The sequence below is a fragment of the Anas acuta genome, chromosome 1, assembly GCF_963932015.1.
Source record: "Anas acuta chromosome 1, bAnaAcu1.1, whole genome shotgun sequence".
In the NCBI taxonomy this organism is placed as follows: Eukaryota; Metazoa; Chordata; class Aves; order Anseriformes; family Anatidae; genus Anas; species Anas acuta.
This window is the reverse complement of record NC_088979.1, coordinates 125,901,660-125,929,101: the sequence shown is the minus strand read 5'-3', so window position 1 is coordinate 125,929,101 and position 27,442 is coordinate 125,901,660. Positions and strand designations below refer to the sequence as shown.

At 40.7% G+C, this 27,442-nt stretch overlaps 2 protein-coding genes across 10 annotated transcripts; one reads left to right on the top strand and one right to left on the bottom strand.

The window, feature by feature from the left end:
• Positions 1 to 877: 877 nt before the first annotated feature.
• On the bottom strand, positions 878 to 3,951 carry SYCE3 (synaptonemal complex central element protein 3). Of its 2 annotated transcripts, XM_068653900.1 has the most exons (4): positions 3,812 to 3,951; positions 3,423 to 3,544; positions 3,167 to 3,275; positions 878 to 2,136 (listed from the first exon to the last, which is right to left on the bottom strand). In XM_068653900.1, the coding sequence occupies exons 3-4, from the start codon at positions 3,273 to 3,275 to the stop codon at positions 1,967 to 1,969; spliced, it is 279 nt and encodes a 92-aa protein (XP_068510001.1). In that variant the 5' UTR covers positions 3,423 to 3,544; positions 3,812 to 3,951; the 3' UTR covers positions 878 to 1,966. The 2 variants fall into 2 exon arrangements, with proteins under 2 accessions (XP_068510001.1, XP_068509993.1); XM_068653892.1 differs by lacking the exons at positions 3,423 to 3,544; positions 3,812 to 3,951 and adding an exon at positions 3,564 to 3,767.
• STYK1 (serine/threonine/tyrosine kinase 1) lies at positions 3,827 to 26,703 on the top strand. Of its 8 annotated transcripts, none has more exons than XM_068653775.1 (10): positions 3,827 to 3,969; positions 15,208 to 15,312; positions 16,885 to 17,028; positions 18,025 to 18,273; positions 18,511 to 18,692; positions 23,583 to 23,666; positions 23,921 to 24,129; positions 24,376 to 24,416; positions 24,691 to 24,787; positions 25,468 to 26,703. In XM_068653775.1, exons 2-10 carry the CDS (start codon positions 15,246 to 15,248, stop codon positions 25,670 to 25,672), a joined length of 1,278 nt encoding a protein of 425 aa, XP_068509876.1. In that variant the 5' UTR covers positions 3,827 to 3,969; positions 15,208 to 15,245; the 3' UTR covers positions 25,673 to 26,703. The 8 variants fall into 8 exon arrangements, with proteins under 8 accessions (XP_068509876.1, XP_068509866.1, XP_068509858.1 ...); XM_068653765.1 differs by having other exon boundaries at positions 3,830 to 3,969; positions 15,203 to 15,312; XM_068653757.1 differs by lacking the exon at positions 3,827 to 3,969 and adding an exon at positions 3,976 to 4,114.
• Positions 26,704 to 27,442: the final 739 nt, after the last annotated feature.

The window sequence follows — 27,442 nt, the reverse complement described above, 5'->3', positions numbered from 1 at the left end:
ACAAAACAAAAGTTTTTAACTGATTCATGATGTGCTTAGTAAGTGTTACCATAAGTGGATAAGGGAAGAATAATTAAGAACTAATGAAACAGAATTGTTACTGCTATATTTGAGGTTATAGAGTGGCAGTGTACCAGTGCCCCCTTCTCTTACTTTTGTGGCTGTTTAAGGGAAAGCACGTGCTTTTTCAAAATACAGTGTAGGAATCACCTAGGAATAACTGCTGCACAGGCTGAAGTAACATAAGTGGAGTTCAATGAGAGTGAGCATAAAGCTAAACTGCTACTTATACTTCTCATTACAAAAATCTTCCATAGTGGGTGATTAGAAGATGTCAACCTAGCAATCATGATTATTGTTACAGTTGTGAACACTAGATGGAGATGTTGATCCATATCCTTTCTACTTCTGTAAACAAAACTTGTATTGTGCACTCCTGTCACAGAAAAATCCGTACTTTGATGTGGCTTCTGTGGCAAGTCTTAAGTATCCAGCTGGGCTAGAATGTGGTAGATGTAGACAAAAAACCTGTCAATCTCCACAAGATAATTATCAATTTAAAAAAGTTAGTGTTACAAGTAAAAAGTAGAGTCATTTTGCTGTATTGTATTTCAAGCAGTATGCGCTGTTCCTGTTCCGGTGGATATCCCTGACTGTCTTCCATTTATTGTGTACTTGGGAAGAAAAGCTTGGGGAGAAGGTAGGGCAGCAGTCCTAGTCCTAGTTGCTTTTTGTTTTCTTTTAAACACTGGTCACTTAAGTGAAAATGAAAATTGAGCTTTCTGGAACCTTATAGTCAATCTACACTTCGCACTTGATAGCCAAAAGGTCACACAAAAATTGGTAAGTTTCTACACAAATTGTTAAAGACAATGCCTCTTGAAAAAATTCTTTAATACAGCATTAAAGAACAAAGACAATGCTGTCAGAGGTACCAAAGTGACAACATGCCATGAAAAGTTCCAGGGATTAATCAAATCACAAGATTCATCATGCTGTTATGCCATTTTGCCCTACCTTGGCAGGAATTAAGACCTATCTGCTGGAGCAAAAGTCAAGAATATAGTTCTAATTTCATATTCTTTACTGTTTATGCCTCTAGAAATGCCAGCTAGCATTGCTAAACTGCATTTTAATGAAAGAGGAACTACTCAAAGCTTACACTGACTTCCAGCTCAGGTAAGATGCTCATTTATGCAGTAACTAGAAGCCACAAGGTGATGCTCTTAATCCACACCTCGACAAGAAGATAAATTTCTTTCTTTTTCTATTCCTTTTTAATATCCCACAGTAGGAACATATGGAGAAAAGCATGTTTTGTAATAATGTCAATTTGGTGTTTGCAGCAACCTCACACACAAACTACGGTCTATAATTATAAACAATTTTTTCTGAAATAAGACATGTTACCTTCAGAAAGTTTGAAAGAAACGATCTTTCTGGGATAACCAGTCCAAACAAATGGTTAAAAATCCAAGGAAACAAAGTGAAAACACTACAGGTGAGCTATCTAATAATAAAATTCTGTCACTGAACACCTAGTAGGCAATCCTACATCAAACTAATTCTTCAGTTTTCCTTGATAGGCACATGCTGGTGCAATGCAGTTGTCCATTGTGCACACACTCTCGCCCCAACACATTTGTTCAGAGGTAAAACTATTCCATGTGTACATATTTACTATGAAGTGAGAGTGGTCTTCCAGGAAGTTGTATATGCACACACGCACTACAAGGATGGCTGATGAATGCAATAAAAATAGACACCTTGTTACCTTGTATATTCAACAATATTAATACATGTATGTATACTCATCAAAATATTTCCATAAATGTACACATATAAGTATTTCTTAGTAAAATGAATGGCAATCCATTTTCCATGGTGTTTGTGAAACCTCCACGGCTGGAAAACAAAAAGACTGGAGAGATTTTCCAAGGAATGTAGCTCTGACAGCATGACTAATTTATTCCTTTTTTTGCTCTTCACCTTTAGATTCACTTAGCACTTCTTGCCATTTTTTCTCCATCTCTTTTTTGCAATTCAGGAAGGCATCTTCCAGACGCCTCATGGAATTGGTCAGGTCTGGGTTGGTACGCATTACTACCATGTCATATGCCATCCAGGTTGCCTGCACTTTAAACCAAAAGATATTACCAAGACAGGAATTTAAAAAAAATAAATAAAAAAATGCAGTGGCTGATTCAATAAAAGAATAAAGGACGTTAATTATTATTAGATCAGACCTTATGTCAGAGAAGGCCTATAATAAAATAGCAGAAACTGCTCACAGTAATGCTCAAAATTAAAAAATATATATATGTTTGGTGTTACTTTTTTATAAATGTCTCAAAATACTTCAGAATGGAAGCATACAGATGTAAAGTACAAAAAGGAAATGGACACTTTTACCTGATGTTTACAACAAAATGGGTAATTAAAAAAGGTGTAATGGACTTTTTTAAAATGAATGAATGAAACCCAAGGATTCTAGCTCCAGACCAGTAACAGGAGGCTTATGTTAGGTGAGGAAAAGAAAAGCCAAAGATCACAGCACGGAGATGGAAAAACAATTAAGAACAACCTGACTAATGAGATCAGTTCTTAAATTTCATTCTTTCCTTTTTGTTTTACTGTAGTTTTTTCATCAACATTCCTAAATCATCATTAATTACATATAATCTAATTATCAATTTCCATCCACTTGTGTTAGTTGTACAGTTTCTGATAGAATTGTTGCAGAATATGAAGAGGAATATGTAGTCTTCTCCATACATAAAATTAAATTTGTAAAGAGTCATCCAACAGGGTCATTGTCATGGACTGACTGAAGAGTTACTGTGTACTCCACCATTTTTGAAAATTAAATTTTCATTTTATGTTTTTATTTATGTTTTAATCTTTGTAAATTAAATGCCTTAATATTATTTCTGCTTTCAGCCACCACTCTGAACTAAGCATCATCTTAGTGTTAACGCCCAATTAGATTATTTGCACTCTTTTTCTCTCAATTAAGAACATTAGGGCATTTGCTGATGGCAATTTCTTTCCAACTAGATTTCTATCACATGAGGAAGTTCACAGCAATAAATTTAAATAATTAATAAATCTCCAGTGTCTTCGCTCTACTAGACAAATCCACACTGTTCTTACTACAGACCTTTACCTGTCATTTTTTCCATTTCCTCCACAAGCTTCTCTAAGTCTCTGTTCAGGTCCTCTACCATCTTTACCACATTATCGTAATTCCTGTCCTGAGGTTCTGATCTGGCCATCTGCAAAGAAAGCAAGTATTTCATACGTTATTTTACTTTGAGGTGAGTTGATTTTAACAGCTGAGGGGAGACGATATTGGAATACAGATTAATAATACGAAATGTGTGAGTTTCTCCGTTTACACGTTAAGCCATTAAGAACCTGACCTGGAAGTTACTGGTTACCAACTGTATGTCGCATGCTTCCTTCAATCCATTTCAAAAGCAGCTTAAGCAGAAAGAATTACGCTGAAATATGCTGTATTTGCGTGAGGTAAATATTTTGGTATCTGTAATGACAAAGATTACCGTGTCAAAGGGATCGTTAGAAAACGTTGTCTGTTTTCCTGTTACACTCGCGGCGTTTTAACGGCACGCCCGGCCTCACGGGGACGCTGAGGGCTCTCAGCGCACCCCCGCCTTTACCAGCTGCCCAAAACACCGCGGTTTGTCCCCAAACCGCCCCGTGCCGTGCCACCCTGCAGCCACGGCCCCGTCCCACGGCTCGGGGCCCGCCGCAGCCCCTCATGGAGCCGCCGGGCCCGCCTCGCCCTCACCCTCCCCGCTCCCCGCCGCCAGTGGGGCCCGCGCGCCACAGGGGCGGGCGGCAACGGGACACGAGAAAATGCCGTGCCGTCCTCCCCGCCCGCCCGCGGGCTGAGCCACCCCGGTAAATGTTGTGGTTCACGGAAGCGAGCGCTGCGGCGGCGGCGAGGTAGGCGGCCGAGGGAAGGGGCGGGGAAGGACACGGCTTTTTTTGGGGGGTGGGCGGCTGGCGCGGGGCGTCCCGGCCGCCTGCCCCTCCTGCCACAGCGGACGCCAAACGTAGTTGGCCTTCCCCGGAGGCCGGAAGGCAGGAGGTAACCCCCCTTCCCTGCTGCCGCGGCGTTTCGGTGTTGGGGAACCTCAGCTCCCGTGTGTTTGTCTGGCGCTGCCTTCCCACGTCCTGCTTCCTCGCTCCATGAAAATCGGGGCAGCAAGCATCCTCTGCTTGTAGAATAATTCATGTGCGCACGCAACTCCAGTAGCTTAGTAATAGGTACCTTGCTAGTGCATAATGCTAAACGGGCTGAAATCCATTTCCAGGGGCACTGGCAGACGGGAACAGTATGTTTTCAACGTGCCTTGGTTTATTTGTCTTCTTGCCAGTCCTTTAGGACACAGAGATGTGGTAGAGGGTGAATTACAGGTCAAAAATGTGTTGTTACATGGAAACAAGCATACTTTTATGTAACAGTGTTACATTAGGTGAACTTTTGTGATACGCATACTCTTAAGTGCTTGTGAGGTCTCTGTTGGCATCCTTGCCAGGGAAGAGCTGGCTTCACTGCTTCTTTTTGTGTGAAGCGACGCAATTTATTCAATATTTAGACTGGGTGTTTAGGCAATTGTACTTCTGTTCAACAGCTTCCAAGTTTTGCCAAGAGGTGCTGTTGCGTTCTCGCTTGGAAATGTGAACAATGTAAAAATGCAGTGGCAAAAAAAAATGAACTTAGGAGGAAAATGTGTATATTTAGCAGAAAGAACATAAGAAGCTGAAAGAGAAAAGGTAAAAGTAACTGAAGAATGTGCATTGCATGCCTATTGTGCTCAGGGTGTTAGTTGCTAAGGTCAGGAGCAGCAAGAAACCACACAAAGCTGAAGGGAATGCAAATGGTATGTGCTGCACCTAACTTCCAGTCTAACAGTTCGTCAATTGATGACTACTGATTTGGGGATCCCAGTGAGCTCTCGCTCTGGGAAATTATTTATTTGAAGAAGAAAACAAGAGAATCTAGCTCAGACGCATGTTATCTAACTTCTGTCATTTGACAAAGGTGTGAATTAGGAGCTGGGCTACCCTTTATACCTGTCATGTAGGGAGAGAGGGTTTTAGTGCTTGAACTGCTTACAGAAGTGCCTATGACCTTGTGCTAACTATAACAGAGAGTCTGTGGCAGTCATACTCCTAACTTTGTTTTTCATCTCTGTCAAATGAATCCAAGCCTCTGGGCCTGGAAAATCTGCCAAAGAAGCCAAAGGGGAAAACTCTACCATAACCTACTGAGCTTATGTACTTCGAGCATCTAACCATCCTTCAGGATCTTTCCTGAGCATCTGGTTTGAGTAGGGAGGGCTGACCACCAAGGCAGAGACTGTAAAACTGCAAAGGAAATTTCCATTTAGATTCAGGAATAGAGTTGGGAAAGGTACAGTCTAGTTTGGCTGGAAAGTGGGTGGAAAAGATTACTATTAGTTGTGCCTCACATTAAATAGTGGAAGTGCTGGCAAATTACTGGACCTTCAACTGGCTGATGAGAATTAATCTTTTGATCTTTTAGTTTTTGTATGGAAGAGCTCTTTTTTTTCTCCTCATTTCTCTTCATATAATGCAGCTCCTCCTAGTCTTCATTCTTATGGAAATTTTTAATAACAAAAGCGGTAGGGATGAATTGAAAATCACAGTAGAGATACTATTTTCAAGAAAAATCGAGGCAAATGAATTGTTCTCAAGTCAGAATATCTTGTCGTCATGAGAGGCAGAGCTCCTGAGGCAGAAGTGACTTGGGATAATGATGGGAATGTTTCTTTCACTTCTAGATCATCTCTTCTGATTCTTACCCTGCTCAGGGACAAATGGCTAGCTTGTGGAACCAAAGGAAGAGGTACTAAGCCTTTCAACCTCTGTGGGCTTTGTCTGACCAAAAGATCAGTCATGATCCATCATCTATGGGCATGGTTTTCAAATCTTACAGTAGGATGTGAAAGTAAACATCAGAAAACTTACTGCCTCTAAATTACTGCAGAAAAAAGTGTGGATACAACAGCAAGATTAAACAAGAGGATCCCTTCATATGAAGCTTACTTTCTGGACCAGTGACAGTTTCTTGGAGTTTGCTGACTTTCTGGAAGTTAAACTAGAAAAGTAGCAGCCTGCTGAACAGTCTCATCACATAGGACAAAGACTGAATGGTTTGTGGCTGCATTGCCACTCAGTCTCAGAAGCATGTTGTTGAGGTTACTTAGCATTTGTGTGTGGTTTGGATGGTTGCTGTGTGTGGTAAAGAGGATGTTTTTGTTAGCAAGACTGACAGTCCATCACCTTTCAGTGCACCTAGTCATACATAAGGAAAAAATTGCATAAGGAAAAAAACAGAAGGACATTTAAACAGGCAATGTTTTCTTTGTGGATGTGCACACAATAGAAGACTTGTAGCAGAAGTTTGCTTTTCACAGGACAATAAACGACTGCTGTCCCTTAACCAAACAGGGGGAGGGGGTTATGGATCTGTGAGGAAGACTATAGTTGAAGTCTGAACTCTGAACTGTTAAAACATCTTCTCCAACCAGTCTGACTGGCATCACAGCAGAAAGATTGACTGGGGAAACTAAAAGCAACAGGGGTTGCTACTTTTGCATATGCATACCTTGAATATTAACCCCATGCCTTTCCTACTCTTTATTTCTACAGGTTGGGGGCTGTAGAAATTGTGGAACAAGGATCAAAATGAGAAAGACTATCACTTATTATATTCTTAAACAGTATATTTGTTCCCCCAGCTGCCCTTAGGGAAAGTGCCTCTGGAAAGCAACATATTTCAGTAGAGAGGACATTTAAATGAGGTACTATTCTTTGCAATTTATCTGCTTCTTAATGAGGAGTGAGGTATAGATCCTCATATCTTTTACTTATTCAACTTATATGTACTGTTGACAGTCAATGCAGGGTAGCACCAGAACAGGAGGAAAATAGAAAACAGAGCCTTAGCCTATGGTCTGCAGCTGTAGTGATCTTTGTAACTCGAGAAAATTTTCAGTCTAGAGGATTTCTGCTGATTTCTCGGGGTACAGAAGTCCACATTATGTGACTATTTCACTAATATTATTTTGCTCGCTTCTGCCAGGCTCTGTAGAGATCAAACCATAAAGAGATACACTCCTGAGTTTAACCATTCTTTACACCTAGAAAGTAAATGCCAGGTGGAATGATAATCCCAGAGAGAAGTTTGAGAGGTACTGCTGTACAGATACATCGATATGCAATTGCTCCTATGGATAAATTAACTACTGTGTTTCCCTATCTAAAGCTATTGCCTCTACCGCAGCTAAAAACTTCCCAAAACTAATTTATACAGCACCAAAGTGTTAATAGGAATAAATCAGATCTGCTCAAACAGTTGTCAGAGATCATATGATTTTTACCTATCCAAAGCCACCAGTAGAGCGTCATGACTGTGCACTGAACTTTGTCTCTCAGTGGTAGGTCTCATGTTGCTTCCTCTTGTAATACAACTGCCTCCCACTAGTGTGAAGTAGGTAAGCAAATAATCTTCTACAGGCTCATATAATCAGGAGTCAGGAATCTGAAACACAAGATGTTTTGGTGAAACACAAGATGTTTCGGTGATAGCTGAGGGCAGTCTTTGAGCTGACAGGGGGAGCCTACAGCCCAGCAGCTGGGACTCAAATACACTGGTTGGTTGGGAAGGAAGTCCCCAGGGCAGAAATGCTAAGGAACTGAAACATAATGAAGAGTATACCCCATGGCTGCTCAGGACTGAGGGCACTGACAGAGCTGAACAGTGACTTCAGGGGCATGGCAACAAGATGAGATTGCAGGGTGTGTTCTAGAATATTAACAGGATTTATTGGGGAGGTTAGGATGGATTTTGAAGGGGCTTTGTAAGTGCAAGTCATTGTCAGGGCTGTGTGGGAAGCTCCAAGCTGGGCTACTGAGAGGAAAGGGAAAGGGAAGAGCTGAACAGCAGAGATGGAAAATGCTGGCAGAATGCATGGGCAGCCTGAGCAAGAGGGATACAAGAAGCAAGTCTGAATGTGAAAAAACCTTGCATTGCAACTATCTGTTTGGGTATTATTCATCTTTTCTCCCTTTGTTCAGTTGCATGTTCTCTACCGGGTTGTGTTCCTGATAGAAAGTTTTTTCAGCATCTGGAATTTTTTTTAGGGGGGTTGTCCAAATGTTGTGTTCTGAGAACCCATTTTATTTCTAAAGATGAACCATTAATCTGAAGTGTGCAGTTTCCGTTTGTTATGTTAGCCCGTCCCTCTTGATGGGCGCTTGCCTGCATTTCCAATTATGCTCGAAGGTCCCGCCCAAGGAGTCTTTGCTTTGCCTGTGTCTGTCATCAGTGGGTGAGCAGCTGGTGTGTGCAAGCCAGGCAGACCCGTTTTACGAGTGTGTGCCTACCTGTCAGCTTGCGTGTTGGACTTAGGCTCCTGCGATACCCCTGGGGAGACAGCCGAGAAAACCTCGAGGAGTAAAGAACTGCAGCTGGGCAGGTCAGGGGCAGGCAAATCAGTGAGGAGGAACTTAGTCATAAGAATTACAACTGCACGAGGTAACCATCAGCATTATCAGGAGTGGCTTCAGACAAACAGGGAGCTGGCAGCAGGTGGGTTCCAGGAAAAGAGTACTGCAGGGCAAGAGAAGTGGTGTGATTGAGGTAAGTGAGAGAAAACACTGCTAGAAGACTAGCTGATGAATATTTAAACATTTGAAAAGACTTCTATTAACATAAATGTGACCTGAACTAGGATATAACTGCACTGTAAAATTTATACATCTGTGTGTGTGCTTACTGCTTGTACAGAAGTTACTTATACATCTCTGTGATAAAATCTTGTCATAATGGTATTGGGGTTTGAGAAAATAGGGAGATACCCTCTACACACAGGTTGATGAAATAATGAAATAACTTCTAGGCACATTTTAAACAGGGAGAAAATAAGAAAGGAAATAAGTACTGTTTAAAATTAGTTTCAATTCACTGAAATAATGCAAGGCAATGCAGTGCCCATGAATGTAAATATGTTCAGTGCTCAGTTAAGTAATATGTGCCTAGGTGTGGATTCAGAATTGATTAGCATTTGATTTGTCACTACTGCTTGATTGTAAGGAAACTAAATAATCCTACGTGGTGCAGGTATCTAGCTTTTTTCTGTGTATTTACCTGTTTCCATCCATGTGTGCGCACACATAAGCTACTTAAGCATAAAGACAATCTATATTAAATGCACCAACAAACAGCCAAAAGTTAAGGACTTGCGAAGCTAAAGTTATGTGCACAACTTCAGCTAAATTTCCATATGGCTGTGTGTCTGTGAAAGCAGGTTCACATCGTTTCTTAAGCCGTTATGCAGCAACATGATATGCAGTATTTTTATCATGCAGTGTTTTTTTTTACAACAAGAACTACATGTGCATGTGATCCTTTGAAAAACTCTCAACTCTTCTAATGCCCTGGTATGGCTTTTTCTGTCACAATATTTCACAATATCTGTATTAGGTTTGTACTAGGGCTTGAGTACAGGCTTAGTGCTTGCAGCTACTACCAAAATCAGTGAAAAATATACAACATGGCTGGTGCTTTCAAAAGTAGCCTGTGATTTTGGAACTACAGAAAGGAAGGTCATGGGTAAATGTAGGTTTGCGAACCTGGCCTCTAGGCGTTTCATATTCTTTCTCACTAATGGCTTCAGGTTAATGTATTTGTTACTTTTTTTTTTTAATTATTATTATTATTTTATTTTATCTATTATTTTGCAGGCTACCTATGAGGAATATTTTTTGTGGCCTTAGTAAAGGGCAGTGTGATTAAAATGTATGTTAGTATTTCAGAAACTATATGAGGGCTTATCTGTATTAGAAAAAAATATTTTTGTCTTAATCACCATTTAGTTTCTGTACTGTTTCACACTTCTCTGCTCAGGAATTCCTCATGATGTACAAGTAAATTCATTTTTTTTGTGAGATGATCTGAGTTTAAGCAAAACTTAGCACCATAAGATCTTGCATATCTCCATTGACATGGTGCCAGTTTGGACTAATCTCCTTAGGATAAAAGCACAACAGTGCAGAGTCCTCTTCACTCATACTTTTCAGTGCAGTGGTGACTGCTGACTTCACCTGTTTTTTCTGCTCCCTTGAAAAGGAGCCAGGTTTGCCCTAAGTGATCCACCTGCCCAGGTAGTAGCATGAACCTCGTTATTTGCTTTTTTTTTTTTTTTTTTTTTTTTCCATGGTATATCTATTCAGAAGTAGTCATCCTGATTTTCTTTAACTCCTTAAAATACTTCAGTAGCAGCTAGCCTAGATTTGATGTTCAGGTATTGCTTCTAATTTTGGACCAAGAGAAAATTTTGAGTCACTGTATGGGATTTTTTGAAATACTTTGTTTTTTTATAGAGTGTTACAGCTGCCACCTGATGCAAAAGTGAGTTAGAATACCAATCTTTATAGCTGAGAAATTATGACAGCGAGTGCAGCAAGCCACAGGGCATTATCAGTAATCCCTGTTTGGGACAGAAGTGAGGTGGCTCTGGTATGTTATTACCTGTACTGACCAGTCAGAATTTCGCATTCTACACGGCAGGAGATGCTGCTCAGACTAAGTAGCTCAGAGGTGCCTTATGGTGAGATGGCTCAGTGGGTCAGGGAAGCCTTGCAAAAATGTCATGATCTGCCTGGCTGTTGGAAAAGTCACTAAAGTCTTCTGAAGGCAGAAGGGACAGGACATGCAGGCTAACAGGTGCATAGCTTTTGTAGACATGAAAGGTATCATGTTGTTCAGTTTGAGACCCGTGGGAGCTGTTTTTTATTTGTTTTGGATACTGCTTTTGTGTAAAATGGTGGACACTGCAGGGAAGAAGTCTCTATTTCTCTGCTTGCTTTTCTGTGGTATTTTTCTTCTCCCTCTCTCACATTCAGTGTGCACAGCTGCCTGGCTATCTGGAGCCCAGACACTGTGCTTTCACTGCCATTTCGGTTCCTAGTAGCTCCCTTCCTTTCCAGCTGCATGACCTGAGTTGCGCGCTTGCACTCATAATGTCTGTCATAGCCTTGACTGGTAGCAATGTTCAAAGGTCATATAAAACAGAAAGAAAATAATAAAAGCAGTACAGAACTGGAAAAGCTTGAGTATAGATCTGCTGCTGCAAGGAATAAAATAGGAGGCATTATAGTTAAAGGATTTATTTTGTCTTTTATCAGTCAGGCTATTTAGTATGCTAGATTGAGGAGAATAATTACTCAGCTGTTCCTTACCTACCTGCAGTCATATTACAGTTGGTCCTAATGATGAGTGCAAGAAAAACATTTGGAAGCATATTCTGATAATAAAGTGGTGTGCAATTATGCAAGTCAGGAAGTCTGATGAAATGTTAACTTCCACATCAGCTCATAGCACAGTTTAAAAGGTTTAATGAAGATCTGAATTAATCTTAGCCTTTAATTTTATCATATTTAATTAATTTAATCACCTGTTCCTTTAGCCAGAATAGCTAATCAGTACACATGGATTTGTTTCAACAATGGGAACTGATGTTGCAAGTCAGATACATTCACTGGCAAACTGTGTACCATGAGTATGTACAGCATCTTATTTTCCTGAATGTGTCAGCCAGTTTGTGTGCACAGTTCTCAAGCCAGTTATTCCCATATATTCCATTGACATGTAAGACTTTATGTTTCTGTTACTTCTCAGTCTTCACAGCAATGTCTGCCTCTTAGGCTTCTTGACTTTCAGGTGCTGGCACTTAAATAAACGTAAATTGAGCCTGATGAAAAATGCAAGAGAAGATTATTTATTTTAGGGCAATCACCTGCTCAATTCATTTTACCACATTGCCCTGTAAATGCTTGTGCTAGCACTAGAGGGACAACATGAACATGAACATGGGAATGAATGACAGGGAATGGAAAAATTTGTAGCAGGGCTTATGTTGGCATACAGTGCCTGTGGCTTGGTGCTGACCCAGGGAATGGTGTCATGATACAGCTTTAGACAAAATAGCCATTCAATATTCTGGGTAGCAGAAGATCCCTTTTCCCTGTTCCTGCTTCTGGGTGTATGGTCTTGCCACTTCCTTGAGCCTGTGTTGGCACTTGTTAAATTGTTTGGTTGAACTAGTACCACTCACAAAAATGGTAGTAAAGTACTGTGCCTAAGTCTAAGGGCAGCTACTTTTGCTATGTCTAGCTACCACAGTCTTGATTATATATTTATCTTGGATGTGGGGCTTTGGATTCAAGTATTGGCTGAAGAAAAGCTTGATTGTTGTTGTTAGGGTTCACATGGAGCCATGTTGTATCTGAATGTGGTTAGTAATACATTGAGCATTACTCTTACAGGCGCTAGCAAAGCTGTATTTCCTTTTGCCACAGCAAAAGCTCCCATGTCTCATCAGATCATTTCAGTGAAACTCCTGTCCCCTCTTTCTGAGCCCTTATCAGGGAAAAAGGTGCCTTTTCAAAATTTGTTTACCGAGAACTTCGCAGCCTCTTGTTGCTTCCATTCAGTTCCTTGTGTTGAGGAGCTTTGTTGAGAAAAGCTAATCTGCATTCTGGTCAATGTATCAAGGGGAAGGTGTCTTTCAGGAAGTCTTGAGAGCCTGAAACTGCACAGAAACATATCGCTGTTACCTTGATCTTTGGCATTCTGAAGGAAGAGTAGCCTGGTACTGTGGTTGTTACCTTCCATGTTTTATTTTTATATTTCATTACCAATTAGTTTTCTTGTATGAGGTGTACAAGCACAACGGCACATCAGATCTGGTGGAAAAAAATGCTTGTGGTAGGAAAAAAAAGGAAATTCAAGGATTTGTGTAAAAACCAAAAATCACGAGTTTGTTGAAACAAGCAGAAGGAGAAGGAAATCAGAATAACCTGAAAGTCTAGATAGGCTCAGGCAAGGAGAAGCAAATGTATTTTTAGAAGTAAGCAATGAAGAGAAATGAAGCTCCAAGAGTTCCAGGTAGTCGATTTTAGTATATGCAAAAGAATACTAAAAAAAACAACAGTGGAATAACTAAACTGATATTTACTTGTGATTGCACAAGTTGTCCAATACAAATTCTAAATTGAAATAATACAGGATAAGTTTTCCAGGTGCTCATGATTGAAACAACATGGTCTTGGCACAACATAAGACAGACAAGGAAAAATACAGTTCCAATAAGGTATAGGTTTTGAACCTCTTAACATATTTTCGTTCCCTGTATCCTTGCTTTATGCTGGAAAACTGACTTCATATATTAAAGTAAATATTTGAGCACTGTCTGTATGCTTTCTGCTCTGTGGTGACAATGCACCTGTAAATTTAAAAATGTTGGTTCCACATAACCTCAATGGGTGCCTTACAGGTATGCTGTAAAAAATGTTTATTAAATATGTAAGAAGATTAGATATGTGAGATGAGATCTGTGTATTTCTGAGTTAGCAGAACAGTCCACAAGAATGCTAACTCAGGATGGAAATGCAGGAACTGCAATGTTGTTAATGTTTGACCAGCAAGCTGCAGAGCTAAGTACAAGAATTCATTTGTTCTTGGCCTGGAAAGTAGCACTGAAAACCTTTTCAGAATTATATCACTAAGTGCAGCTTCTTTTTCTACTTCTCTGAGTTTTGGAAGAGGATAGAGTGTAAATGGACTTGTCTAATCTGACTTTAACATTGGTAACACCAATGCGTCTCTGTAAGCAGTAGCAACCAGTGGGAGTGCCAGTGCAATTAATGCGCCAGTGATTTTATTTCTGGATTACATAGTTCTGCCTGGGTATGGTTAGAAAATGCATGTGCCACCCACTGACATTGCTAATGGCAAGTACCTAAGGTAGGTAGGAACCTTTTTTACAGAAATGGGAGCAGTATATACGTGGTTGCTGCATCAAAGCTTTTTTTTGTGGATCTTCGTGACTGTATGAACATGTTTCTGCATAAGTAACAGCTGGTATACCTGTGCTTATGTGAGCCTGTGCATGCACCTTGTTTAAATATAAGCATGCATTTCTAATGAGCATCTGCACAAAGCAAAGCTATTGACTAGTGGTTAAGATAGAGCTTGGACTGTTTGTGATTTAGATTATACAACATGATAGCTTGCTAATTGTCCTAAAGTCAGTTGTCCTGTGTTGACATCCTGTCTATTCCTACTTGTCTTTTGTATCTGTGTATTTGTTTGAGAATGAAAGAAGCTAGGAATGTTCCTCTTAGGGTGATGCCTGTGTATTTGTGTGTAAGTATGTTCATGTGTTATAGCCGAGGTTGTTTGACTTTGTCTGCTTGTTTTCAGAGTTTACCTGAAAAGCTTGGAGTTATTTCTGTATCGTTGATATTTTTGTAGCCACACCCTGAAAGCAGGTGGATTTGCTGACATATTAAGAATCAAAGGAAATAAAAAATGAAGTAGACTTTTTTCAATCTCTTAAAAAGCGGATATACTCTGTTTTCCTCTTTCCATTGCATATTTTTTACAGCTGATAAAGCATAAATTCACCCCTTAATTTTAAGCATGAGAACAAACTCTTTAATGTTTTATCTATCACCAAGTTCCATAAAGCCATGTTAGTATAAATAAGAATCCCATATTACTATTAGCATTTGTTGTTGCAAATAACTGCCTTAAACCCATAGCCAATAAATAAATAAATGCTTCCAGGAAAAAAAGTCCTAACGTCTATAAAACATTCTAGCTGATACTGTTTGTGAAGCTAAGTCTTAACATTTGGCAATAATATGAGTTGTGAAAAGAACTCTAGTCAAGCATGGCAGACATTCTGTATTCATACTTCTGATTTGTTTGTTTATTATGGACCAGAAGATAAAAACCTAAGTAAATCTGGCATCTAAGAAGTGCTAGGCTCTTTAAATATGATTGAATTAGTGACTATGAATGTTTGTGCATATGACAACCTTTAGACCTATGGGTACCCAATTGTTTGTGTAGCACTGCAGAAAAAAAATAATCTTAAATTCTCATTGATTGTGCAGTCTCCAGTTCATGGGATTTGATAGTGGATATCCCGTGTCATTCTCTAAGCCTTGAAGTCCCTGTGCTGTTTCTTCACACTACTACTGAACTTAAGGGGTGGAAATCTCAATATTCTTTTCACTAATTGTTTCCTAAATCATCCTTCCTCCTAACAAATTTCATTAATATTCTTCATGTCAGTGCAGACGACAGAGGTTGGAGAATCGCTTGCTTGTGATTGAACATGGCAGGGGATGTGAAAAGATTCACACGCATGCTACTGGAATGCAACAGCAATGACAAGCTCTGTGGTAAGATTCACAGATTCCTTTAGCATCTTTCATATGCTGAGCTTTGCTGGCTAGCTTTGCTAAAAGGGGACCAAGCTCTTTCCCCTCCTCCACTTGCATCCCAGCCCAAACAGAAGGATTTGACCGACCCTGGCAGCCAGGAGGGCCAACTGTGTCCTGGGGTGCATCAAGCACGGCATCGCTAGTAGGTCAAGGGAGGTGATCGTCCCACTCTACTCTGCGCTGGTGCGGCCTCACCTCGAGTACTGTGTGCAGTTCTGGGCACCACAGTATAAAAAGGATGTGAAACTGTTGGAGAGTGTCCAGAGGAGGGCTACGAAGATGGTGAAAGGTCTGGAGGGGAAGACGTACGAGAAATGGCTGAGGGCACTGGGCCTGTTCAGCCTGGAGAAGAGGAGGCTGAGGGGAGACCTCATCGCAGTCTACAACTTCCTCGTAAGGGGGTGTCGAGAGGCAGGAGACCTTTTCTCCATTAACACCAGTGACAGGACCTGCGGGAACGGGGTTAAGCTGAGGCAGGGGAAATTTAGGCTTGACATCAGGAGGGGGTTCTTCACAGAGAGAGTGGTTGCACACTGGAACAGGCTCCCCAGGGAAGTGGTCACTGCACCGAGCCTGTCTGAATTTAAGAAGAGATTGGACTGTGCACTTAGTCACATGGTCTGAACTTTTGGGTAGACCTGTGCGGTGTCAAGAGTTGGACTTGATGATCCTTAAGGGTCCCTTCCAACTCAGGATATTCTATGATTCTATGACCTTTCCCTGCATTGTCTCAAGGTGGAAACTTCTGTGGGGATTCCAGCCTTTATGGTGGGATTCATCTCACATAATTTTAGCTTAGAGTATTTCTACGTTGAATGAATCATAAAGGTGAGATTAAAATGTCATGACATAGTCAATAAGATTCTCTGCTGTTTTTCTAAGGACCAATTTTGTGAGATTTTGATTTCATCACTTCATGTCATCTTTAGAAACTGAAATGGTGCCTTGCCCCAGTGCAAAAATAGCACCACCCCCAAATCAAGACAGTCAATTACCTGCAACATCCTTGTTAATTATAGTGTTTTTGGGTCAAATTCTAAACCAGATGATCCCACCCTTTTTTCTTTAAAATGCTCCCTATAGTTTTAATGGAAGTAGTTGAACCTGTATAGCACTGTTGTTTAGATTTGTGATAGCACAGCAATGTCCTGCCCTTCCTATATCCCTCCTATCCCTCTGTCAGGGCCAACTATGTTTCACTGGTGGGATACTTACACTCAGCTACAGTTCCTCACCTCTATTAAGGCATCTAAATAAGTGACCTGAGGTGCAAGAGTCCCAATGGCTTCATGAGGTTTTAAATATTCAGCACCTTTGAGGAATAGAGTTGCAGCACTAAAAGTGTTCAGTTGTTATTCCAAGGAGCAGCGGGTGAACACCCCCCCACACCTTTAGGGTTGAAGTTTACTGAAATGATTCATTACTGCTATGTAATACATAATTTGTGCATATCAGGTAATGCTGCACACAGTCCTTTTCAAAACAGTGATGCTTATGCCTTGGCTTCCCATTTTCTTTGTCTGCTTGTAGTTGTGCGTGAATATCAGACCGAAGTGATTGTTGTCCCAGCTCTCCTTGTGGGTTTTTTTGTCATCCTGCTAACCGTGATCCTTTGGCTCCATTGTCGAGGCTTGCGAACAAAGCGGGAGGGATCTTCAGCATCTGAACAACAAGGTAACCATCATAGTTTTCAGAGAAAAGCATGCTGGTTTCAGTGGTCCATGTCAATCCATTTCCTCACTGCTTGAGCCGTTAGGCAATACTATTTCTGAAGAGCCTGAGTGGTATCCAGCAATCTAGTGAACATAAAAATTGGGAAACCCTCATTTACCCCACTTGTGGTAGCAATAATGGAATTTGTAGTGCAGATGGTTCTCAACAAACCTGAACCAACATACCGTACTGTGGTAACATCATGTGAGATCTGCAAAATGTGCTTACATAAGAGTCTTCATGGATGCTCATGCAAGGAGAGTTTCACAGAGGTATGACAGTCTTTTGGATGCAGATCACACCTAGTTAACTTGTTATATATATTGTCATTGAAGAAATTTCATTTCAAACTCCTGTATTTCACTTCTTATGGGGATGAAAGGAAATAGAAAAGGGAGTGGTGAGAATGTGAGAAAAGGGTTGTCATTACCACAACCACATGCTGCTCTGTGGAAAGGAAAGTTCAGTTCTGAACTTTCTTGTTTCTACACAGGAAAAAAGCATCTTCAGCCTACATTAAAGGAAATAACTGAAAACAAAGATAAGGTGTTTGTGGGAGCACCCTATGTGTGTCTCTCTCGTAACAAACAGTAGTTGGTAATAAAAGAAAATGGCTGTGGCTTCAGCACATGGGAATCAAATACAAATTGTGTCTTACCTAGAAAGAAAGTTTGTACAGTTAAATACAGCACAGGTCTCCAGACTTGTTCTGCCTTTTCGTCAAGTCAAGTGGGAGATAAAAGATCTTGAACGCCTCAGGGGCTGGGATAAGTAAGATACACTAACATTTCTTTACTTCATCCTGATTTCCAAAAACAGTATGGAGCAAAAATCAAAAGAACATAAAAAAAAAAAAAAAAAAAAAAAAAAAAAAAAAGACAATAGGAGGGGCACTGCCACCTACTGCAAAAGTTCATCCCTTTGGTTTTATGCATCACATATATTTGTTTTTGTCAGTGAATGACAGGAACCAGCAAGAATCGAGCTCACCTAAGAACCAGTATATACAGATGAGTGAAACAACTGTGGAGAACCTGCTAAATTCTGCATCCCTGACTCTGAAAGAACTGGAGATACCACGAGAGAAACTCTTACCAGGCACCTTGCAGGTGATAAAACATGGTCGGTATGGGAGCATCTACAGAGCAGAACTGGAAACTGGAAACCCTGGGAAGACTACGACTGTCATATTGAAAGCCTTACAAGGTAAGGCACATGGCCAGAAAGCATTTTGTTACAGATCTGTGTACCAAAGACATGATGTTGGTCAGAACTTTGCAGTCATTACTAGGAGAGATAGAGCTGTGTTCAGTAACATAGCTAGTCATAGTAGCATTTTGATTGGACCAAAGAAAACTGCAGTCATGTTGATTTTTAAGTTACTTGCCCTTTTCTTTGCTGCCTCCATGTGGTGCTAGACTGGGATTTCTTTGATTCTTTCAGATCTGGCTGGTCTTCAGGAAGTAAAGGATTTCCTGGGAAGGATTAAATTCCATCAGAGTCTTGGCCATCATGAGAACCTGGCTGAATTAGTTGGATGCTGTGTAGACCGGTTCCCACTTTATATGATCATGGAAGATGTGTCTCTTGGTGACCTGTTGACGTTTCTATGGACATGTCGGAAGGTGAGTCAAAAGAAGTGATGACAGCATATCTTCTTAAATTGCTTATGTGCATATCTATGTGTAAATCACGTAAGATTCTTTTCATCTCTCCATGCATCCAATCTATATCAATCTAAACTATTTTCATCCCCCAATGATGTTTTACAAAAGTCTGAGCTGGTCTATAAATAGTGTATTTCTGTATAGATGTGCTGTATTTTGCAGAAGTTGGCATTTTGTAAGTAGAAGTCCTACTTTGCAGGCCATTGGAGTTTCTTGAAGAGTTAAACAGGCATTCGAAAAAAGAGTGAGAATTGATACAGCTACTTGGATTTCCAAAAGTTTCAAATGAAGTCCCACTCCAAAAGCTTTTAAAGAAACAGAGTACTCATGACAATAGGGAGAAGGTGCTTGAATGATAACTAATTAATTGATGAAAAGACAAGAAACAGAGGATAGGAGTGAAAAGTACTTACAGTGAAGAGGGGTCACCCATGAAGTTCTGCTGGGAAATGTGCTAGGACCTGGTGCTTTTCATTGTATGTGTCAATATCTTAGAAAATGGGTAGTGAATGAGAATGAGGTGGTGATGGTTGACAATGACAACAGTCAGTAAGGGCAGGGGCTGACCTTGAGCAATTGCAGAAGAACAACTGTCCAATTAAAAGGACCATAAAATTCACCATAGACATAAATGAAATAATACAGAAGCACAAAAGCAATCTTGGCTTCACATACATACTGATGGGCCATTGCTGACAAGATGTGAAATCATGGGACCGATTCTATGAAAACATACACTCCCTTGAAAATATTACCACAAGCCAACAAAAATAAGCTAAATATTAGGACATTTCTTGTCTAGACTTGCAATGCTCTGTGATTCCAATAGTGCAAGGGAGTTGCTGAGCACCCAGGCAATGCTTTGCAATGTCAGCACTTTCCCAGAGGCTGCTCTGGAGGTCCAGCTAGAATAAGACACTAAGCATGCTTTGTGAATGACAGAAATGGGAGATGTGCAACCCCTTGCTTCTGTGATTTGTTTCCTATGCTTCTATTTGATACTTCAGAAATTTAGAAAGCAAGACAACAAAATCAATGGTGCTGTCTAAGTATTTTACATCACACCCCTCTTACAGTGCTGTTTCCGTAAAGGAAAGGTTTGATGTCTGGATGCAGGACTCAAATACATACTAAGGAACTTTACAGTTGGAGGAGATGCTGACTCCTTGAGGGTGGAGAGGCCTTGCAGAGAGATCCTGACAAATTAGAGGGCTGGGCAATCACCAACTGCATAAAGCTGAACAAGAGCAGGTGCCAGATTCTGCACCTGGGAAGGGGCAACCCTGGCTATACATGCAGACTGTGTGACGAGAGGCTGAAGAGCAGCCCCATGGAAAGGGATCTGGGGCTTCTGCTTGACAGCAAATTGAATATGAGTCAACAGTGTGCCTTGGCAGCCAAAAAGGCCAGCTGTACCCTGAGGTGTGTCGAGCACAACATTGCTAGCTAATCAAGGGAAGTTACCTACAGTACTTTGCCTGGTGCAGCCTCACCTCGAGCACTGTGTGCAATTTTGGGTGCCACAATAAAACAAAGACATAAAATTGTTAGAGAGTGTCCAAAAGAGGGCTAAGAAGATGATGAAGGTTCTAGAGGGTATTGCATTAAGGGGCGTAGCCGATTAACCATTATGGGTCTGGTCGGATTCAAGGAACTGAACTATCATGGTCTGTCCTGGTTTCAGTTAGGACAGAGTTAATTTTCCTCCTAATAGCTGGTATGGTGCTATGTTTTGGATTAGGATGGGAAGAGTGCTGATAACACACTAATGTTTTAATTGTTGCAGAGCAGTGCTTACACCAAGCCAAGGACGTTTCAGCTTCTTGCTCTGTCCTGCCAGCGGGCAGGCTGGGGGTGCAGTAGGAGCTGGGAGGGAACAGACCCAAAACAGCTGAGCCAAACTGGCCAAAGGGGTATTCCATACCATCTGGGGTCATGCTAAACAACATATAGGGGTGGCTAGCTGGGGTGGGGAGGCCGGCTGCTTGGGGTTAGGCTGGGCATCGGTCAGTGGGTGGTGAGCAATTGCATTGTGCATCACTTGTTTCGTACACATTATTATTAGTAATACCATTATAATCATTATTGTTATTATTATTTTCCTGTCTTAATAAACTGTCTTTATCTCAGCTCACAGACTTCACTTTCCCATTTCTCTCCCCCATCCCAGAGAGGGAGGGGGAAGGGTGAGTGAATGGCTGTGTGGTGCTTAGCTACCAGCTGGGTTAAACCATAACACGGTCGTGGATTCACCAACAACATAGCACACCCTCACTCTAGCTGCATTCAATGAGAACTATCACTGCTAGGAACAATGCAATTAAGTGCAATTTATTACAGCAACAGCTACACAGGTTCTTTGGATTGCCGGTGATAAATTCACCGTCTGCAAAAGCAATCTAACATGCATGAAATACACAGGTGCACAGCCTGGCTATTAACGCGTTAAAAGGCACAAAGACTCTAGAGATTTCTAAGTTTCTGCAGAGATACCTGGTATAACCAAGTCTTCAAATCTTACCCCATGGTGTCCCAGTGGAGGGGGGAAGAGAAGCTCAGTCCATTGACTGAAGTCAGAAGGTATCCTTCCTGATGGTATCTTCCCTAACATCCCCTTTCTCTTAAGCCAGTTTATATTATTTTCTATCTCTTAGGTGGAACTTGAGTGACTCTAGTCAAGCATATCTTGGTTATTACTGGTAAAGTTTTCTTGCTTTCGTTTAAAGGTATAGGCTCTGAGAAATTCAGAGCATGTGCTCAGTGAGGGGTGGTTGCACCTTGGAGGCAGGTTGCTTTGGGGATGGAAGTGTGTTTTGGTATTATAATGATATTATAATGAGCAAAAGTTCACTAGAGCACAGCATTTTGTCAAAATCATGACAGGTTGTTATCTCAGTAGCAAATGTGCAGTTTATCGGTCTCAGTGTGCACAAGAACAGTCGAGACCTCATCTTGTCACAGAGCCTAGCCACGGTGTCTCCACTCTGCTCTACGCTCCACACTGTTCCTTAGAGCCAGCACACCAGGTACCCCTAGTGCAACAGCATCTAAGGTTGGAAGCCTAGGGAACGGTCAGGTAGTGCAGCTACACTCCACCCAGAAAGCTACTTCAATGCTATACATTTTCTTTAAAATGTGAATATTAGTTTAATTTTCCTAGTTACTTTACTCCACAGAGGGCAAGACATATGAGGAGCAGCTGAAGTCACTTGGTTTGTTCAGCATAGAGAAAAGGAGACTGGGGGGAGGCCTCATGGCGGCCTGCAGCTCCCTCACGAGGGGAGCAGAGAGGCAGGCGCTGAGCTCTGCTCTCTGGGGACAGCGACAGGACCTGAGGGGATGGCATGGAGTTGTAATGGGAGGTTCAGTTTGGACATCAGGAAAGGTTGTTCACTGAGAGAGTGGTTTTGCACTGGAAGAGGCTCCCCAGGGAGGTGTTCACAGCACCGAGCCTGTCAGAGTTCAAGAAGCATTTGCTCAACACTTCCAGATGCATGGTTTGATTTTTGGGTGGCCCTGGGTGGAGCCAGGACTTGGACTTTGATCCCTTCCAACTCAAGATATTCTGTGAATTAGTAAGAGAGGATTAGAAACAAAACACTGCTATGTTATTGTAGAAATCTGTCATTCTCCCACCTCAGGGGCGCTAAATTCAGAGGGATTGTTCTTTGTCTTGTTCAGCAGAAAGACAAGATGGTAACAAATAAAGCTTATAAGTGCCATGGTCAAAACAAACACGCGTATATGATTTTTCAGAAAGTAGGGGTTTAACCAATGGAATTCCTTTCCATCAACTAGTGTGGATACTTAAGCTTTATATTGGTTCAAGACAAGACTGAATAAATTCACTGAAGATAACCTGTTAAAGTTTACTGAACATATTGAAACCATAACCATCTTGGGAAGTCTTTAGACTGAAAATTGTTGGGGGTGGAAAACTACTCAAGAAAAGCAACATATGCTTACATTGTTCTCTCTCTCTTACTTTGGTATCCAACTAGGGTTAGTGTTACAGACAGGGGAGTAAGAGAGATGGACTGTCAGTCTCATCCCAGATATTCATTTGTATGTTACAGACATGCTTTTCTACTTGTCAGTCTAATTTGTAGTATTTAATTCACTCATAAATATTTCATTCATATGTATTTGTCATTCTTTACTGGTATTCTGCCAATTTTGTCTAACCTATTCATCTCTTCTCTATACCTCGGTTTACTCATCAGTCTCTAGTGTGCCAATCTTACCCAGCATACCATATATCCGTCCTTGTACCCCTATCTTTCAGTCAATTTACAGTCAATCTATGAAATTAGTTGAGGGAGCATAAGATTATACACGTAAAATACTCATTTTATTAGATTAAAAGGAAACAAGAGGGCTAGAGCACCTGTCCTATGAAGAAAGGCTGAGAGGGCTGGGAACATTGAGCCTGGAGGAGAAGGCTCCAGGGAGACTTCATTGAGGCTTTCAGTACTTACAGAGGACTTATAAAAAAGATGGAGAAGGAATCTCTTCTCAGGTAGATAATGATAGGAGAAGGGGGAACGGTCTTAAACAAAAAGAGGATAGATTTAGACTAGATATTAGGAGGAAATTTTTCACTGTAAGTGTAGTGAGGAACTGGCACAGGCTGCCCAGAGAGGTTATGGATGCCCCATCCCTGGAGGTGTTCAAGGCCAGGCTGGATGGGGCCTTGGCCAACCTGATCTAGTGGGTGGCATCTCTGCCCATGGCAGGGGGGTCAGAGTTAGATGAACTTTAAGGTCCCTTCCAAGCTAAGTGACTCTGATTTTATGAAGTTTTTCAGTACCCTCCAGCTATGATCCAAGATCTGCTCTTTTATCCTAGGATGTAATGACAACGAATGGTATCCCCTATGACCTCACTGAGAGGCAAGTATATGAAGTTGGACAGCAAGTTGCAGCAGCTCTGGTAAGTCTGCTCACATTTGCTGCATTTTTTTGCTTCCTGCTTGATTGCAGCACAAGTCTGCATGGTGGCTTAAGTTTTCTTAGCCTAAGCTGTGAGGATGTAGTTTGTTAAAGCTGAGCCAAATATGATGGCATTATTTTGGTAAGCATATACCTCTGTTCCGTGCTGTGGAGGATGGGTGCAAGCTCAGTAAAAACTTCTATTGATTAGAATTCCTTTTAAAATGATGGTCTCTTCCTCTTCTAACCTTTTAGGCATACCTTGAACAGAAGAAATTGTTCCATGGTGACATTGCTGCCAGGAATGTCCTTCTTCAGAGCAGCTTCACTGCCAAGCTGTGTGGTTTGGGGCTGGCCTATGAAGCTCATGCAAAAGGTGCCAGCTCAGTCACAGGGATGGTACCAGTAAAGTGGCAAGCACCAGAGCGGCTCCTGAAGAAACCCCCTAGCATTAAGGCAGACATGTATGATTTTATTTTTGGACTATACATTAACCTATCAGTCAGATCTGTCTCTTTCACTTCGTCATGTATCATTTCATGTCCTGAAGTTTACAGTAAGGCATACCTATTCTCAGTGCAATGCTCTGCTTTACATCTCATACCTTTTCTTCTCATTTCTGCAGGTCATGCCTAGTCATTTGTATATGTTTAAGCTTGCTAGCTAGCTAGTATGGAAACTTAACACTGCTTTGTTTTCTTTTCTTGCAGCTGGTCTTTTGGAATTCTACTGTATGAAATGATTACATTAGGTAAGAAGATTTAATAATAATTAAAAAAAAATACAGAAGGAAGCAACAAATTAACAAGTTCCAAAATCTCAATTTAAGAATGCAAAGTTGGGGCATTTAATTATGCATCCTGTTTTTTTCCATCTTGCAGTGTCTCGATAGTTGTTTTAGCCTTTCTCTCAGTGTGAATTGTGATAGGAAATGAATGGATTTTGGTAGGAAATGAAGACATTCTTGCACAGAAGCTGCTACCTTTATCTCACGGTTTTCTACTGTTACTCCTTTCCCCTTCCAGGTGCTCCACCATATCCTGAGGTACCACCTTCTGACATCTTGCCATACCTGCAGAGACGGAACATTATGAAACAGCCTTCAAGCTGCCAGCAAGCCATGTAAGCCACTTGCTTTATGGATAATTGAAAGTGAGATTTGCAGAGATAGATGGAAGTGGAACACACAAAACTGGATCTTAACAAAGATCTCTAAGTCTAGACTGTACAAAATAGAAACCTGATAGTTGAGGAGACTTGTTCTCATGCCTGCCACATCTTACTGAAACCTTGACTGCCAAAAACTCTCTTACCTGCTTTTGAAAATTGCTCTTGTTCCTGTTTCTTTCTCTGCCCTTGAATTTTGTTGCTCCACTGCTTCCATGCAAGGCACTGAGCTATTCTAGAGTAATCATTCTCCTGTAAATCTCCAGAATGATCTAAACATCCACAGGGGAGATCTGAGGCATCATACTTCCTCTCATGAAGACTTTTTTTTTTTTTAATTTAATATTCATAGGCTTTTTAATCTCTAAGAATCCCAGTTACTGTTTCAAAAGGTAATGCCAAATGTAATCTTTTCCCCTTTTCCCATACTCACAATTGACAACCTGGTAAACAACTGTAAGTCTGCCTTTGTCCTCACACATTATTATCTGGTTGCAAATTTCACTGAAAGAACTTTCAATGAAGCAGAAAAAGAGGAAGCCTCTAGACATGCTAAGTACAATATGATTTGACTGTAGTAAAATTTGGTGTTGGGGCTTTTCATTCCCAGCTCCTCTCTCTTCTTCATCTTACAGGTACAACATCATGAAGTCCTGCTGGCAGTGGAATGCAACTGACAGGCCTTCTCCTGCAGACCTGATTGAGTTGCTACAGAAAGCTGTAAAGACCAGCAATGACCATGCGGTACTGCAGGTGCCTGAGCTAGTGGTGCCTGAACTCTATGCTAATGTTGCTGGTGTTGCAGTAGATAGCCTAGTGAGTGAATACACTGTACTCTGAAGGACCCTTTCCCATATTGGTAAAGGAGTCATCTCTGAATTTGCCCTTTCTAGACAGTTTGCAAGCTCAGAATGAGGTGTGTATGTTGTGAGGGATCTCTTTGTTTTTCAGTCACATGATATATTTCAGATCTCTGCTCCACACCTGAAACAACAAACTGCTAGTAATAATAATATTAAATCACCTCGTTGATACCACTTTGATAGTGGTCATTTGAAAGCAAAGTTGATCTAGGAAGCTGTAGCAAATGGAAGGACAAATTTCAGTTGAAGGATGTTTTGGGAAATACATCCTCATCTTGCTGTCCTGTAAAATTGCATGATTTAGAATATGTTTCTGAGTTGTATTCAGAAGAGGAGGTATCCTGAGGAATATTGTATGGGGCACAGTCCTATTAGAAAAAGTGGACTGAGTAGGTAACGTAAATGGGTAGTTTTCTGTCCATTACAATTACACATTCTCCAAGGACCTATTGAAGTTAGTTGTATTCTTGCCCATTAAGTGTTCAATAAATGTCTTATAAATGGATAATGTTAAGTGTCCAATAAATAGATAATTTCAGAACAAGCTGAAGACTTGCAGCATCCTACAAAGCCAAAACTAGGTTTGTTAACCACATAGGATGCATGTCTGGAAGAAAAAAAAAAGAAAAAAAAAAAGAATCATAGAATCATAGAATATCCTGAGTTGGAAGGGACCCTTAAGGATCATCAAGTCCAACTCTTGACACCGCACAGGTCTACCCAAAAGTTCAGACCATGTGACTAAGTGCACAGTCCAATCTCTTCTTAAAAAAGAAGAAAGGTTATGTGAAAAAAAGCTAATCAATGGCTCTTCTGAAGGGGAGTATTCATCCTGCAGGAAATGTTCAACCATTAGTAGTACATCAGCATGGAGATGGTTATATACTGAGAATATATAGCTGTACAAAAGAGCTTAGGTTCTTTTTTTCCATTAAAATTTATACTGTAATTGAAGTTTTCTCCTCTAAATGTAAAATAACATGAATAAAACATGTTTGTTTTTTTTTTTTTTTTTTCCCTGTATGGTGTAGGCTTTTAACAAAACTGTTTACTTCCAGAAATAAAGGGAACTTTGGTTTATTATGTACATACATCACCACTGTATACTGGCATATTGCAAACTCCGTTAAGGAGTTGCTCAGTTAGCTTTCTAGCTTGAGGAATTGAAGAATTGAAACAACTTTTTTTTTTTTTTTTTTTTTTTTTTAATGCTAACACATGCTAAAAAATGTATAATAATATCCTCTTCTCTGTCCCTCGTTTGAGAAGAGGGTTAACACTACCTGGTCAACATAGGTTAAACTCACAATTACCAGTCAGTTGATATTATTTTTCATGTGTGAATAAACTATTCATTAAAAAACATTTGCTTGGCTCAAACCTTCCGCACAAGAATAGGATACTCTCACAGGTTTTGCCAGCAAAAAGTGTGTGTATTGCGGACATGTAATACAATCTTAGAACCATGAACAGCATCCATAGTACTGCCGCAGACCCAATGAATAATGCACAGTTGTTCAGAGGGAGCTTTGTTAAATGGAGAGATAAATGTGACAAATGCATCACTGTTCTTAAGCTCCCTGTCTTGTTACATCACAAAAAGCAATGTTCTGGTTTACACGAAACCTCATACTTGATCAAAACTTTGATCAAGGGAATTCAGGATGATGAGCAACTTACGGCCTCTAAGAAAAGATCTGCTTTAGTTTCATCTGAAAGCAAATCTGTGCCAAGGCACTGTTTGTGA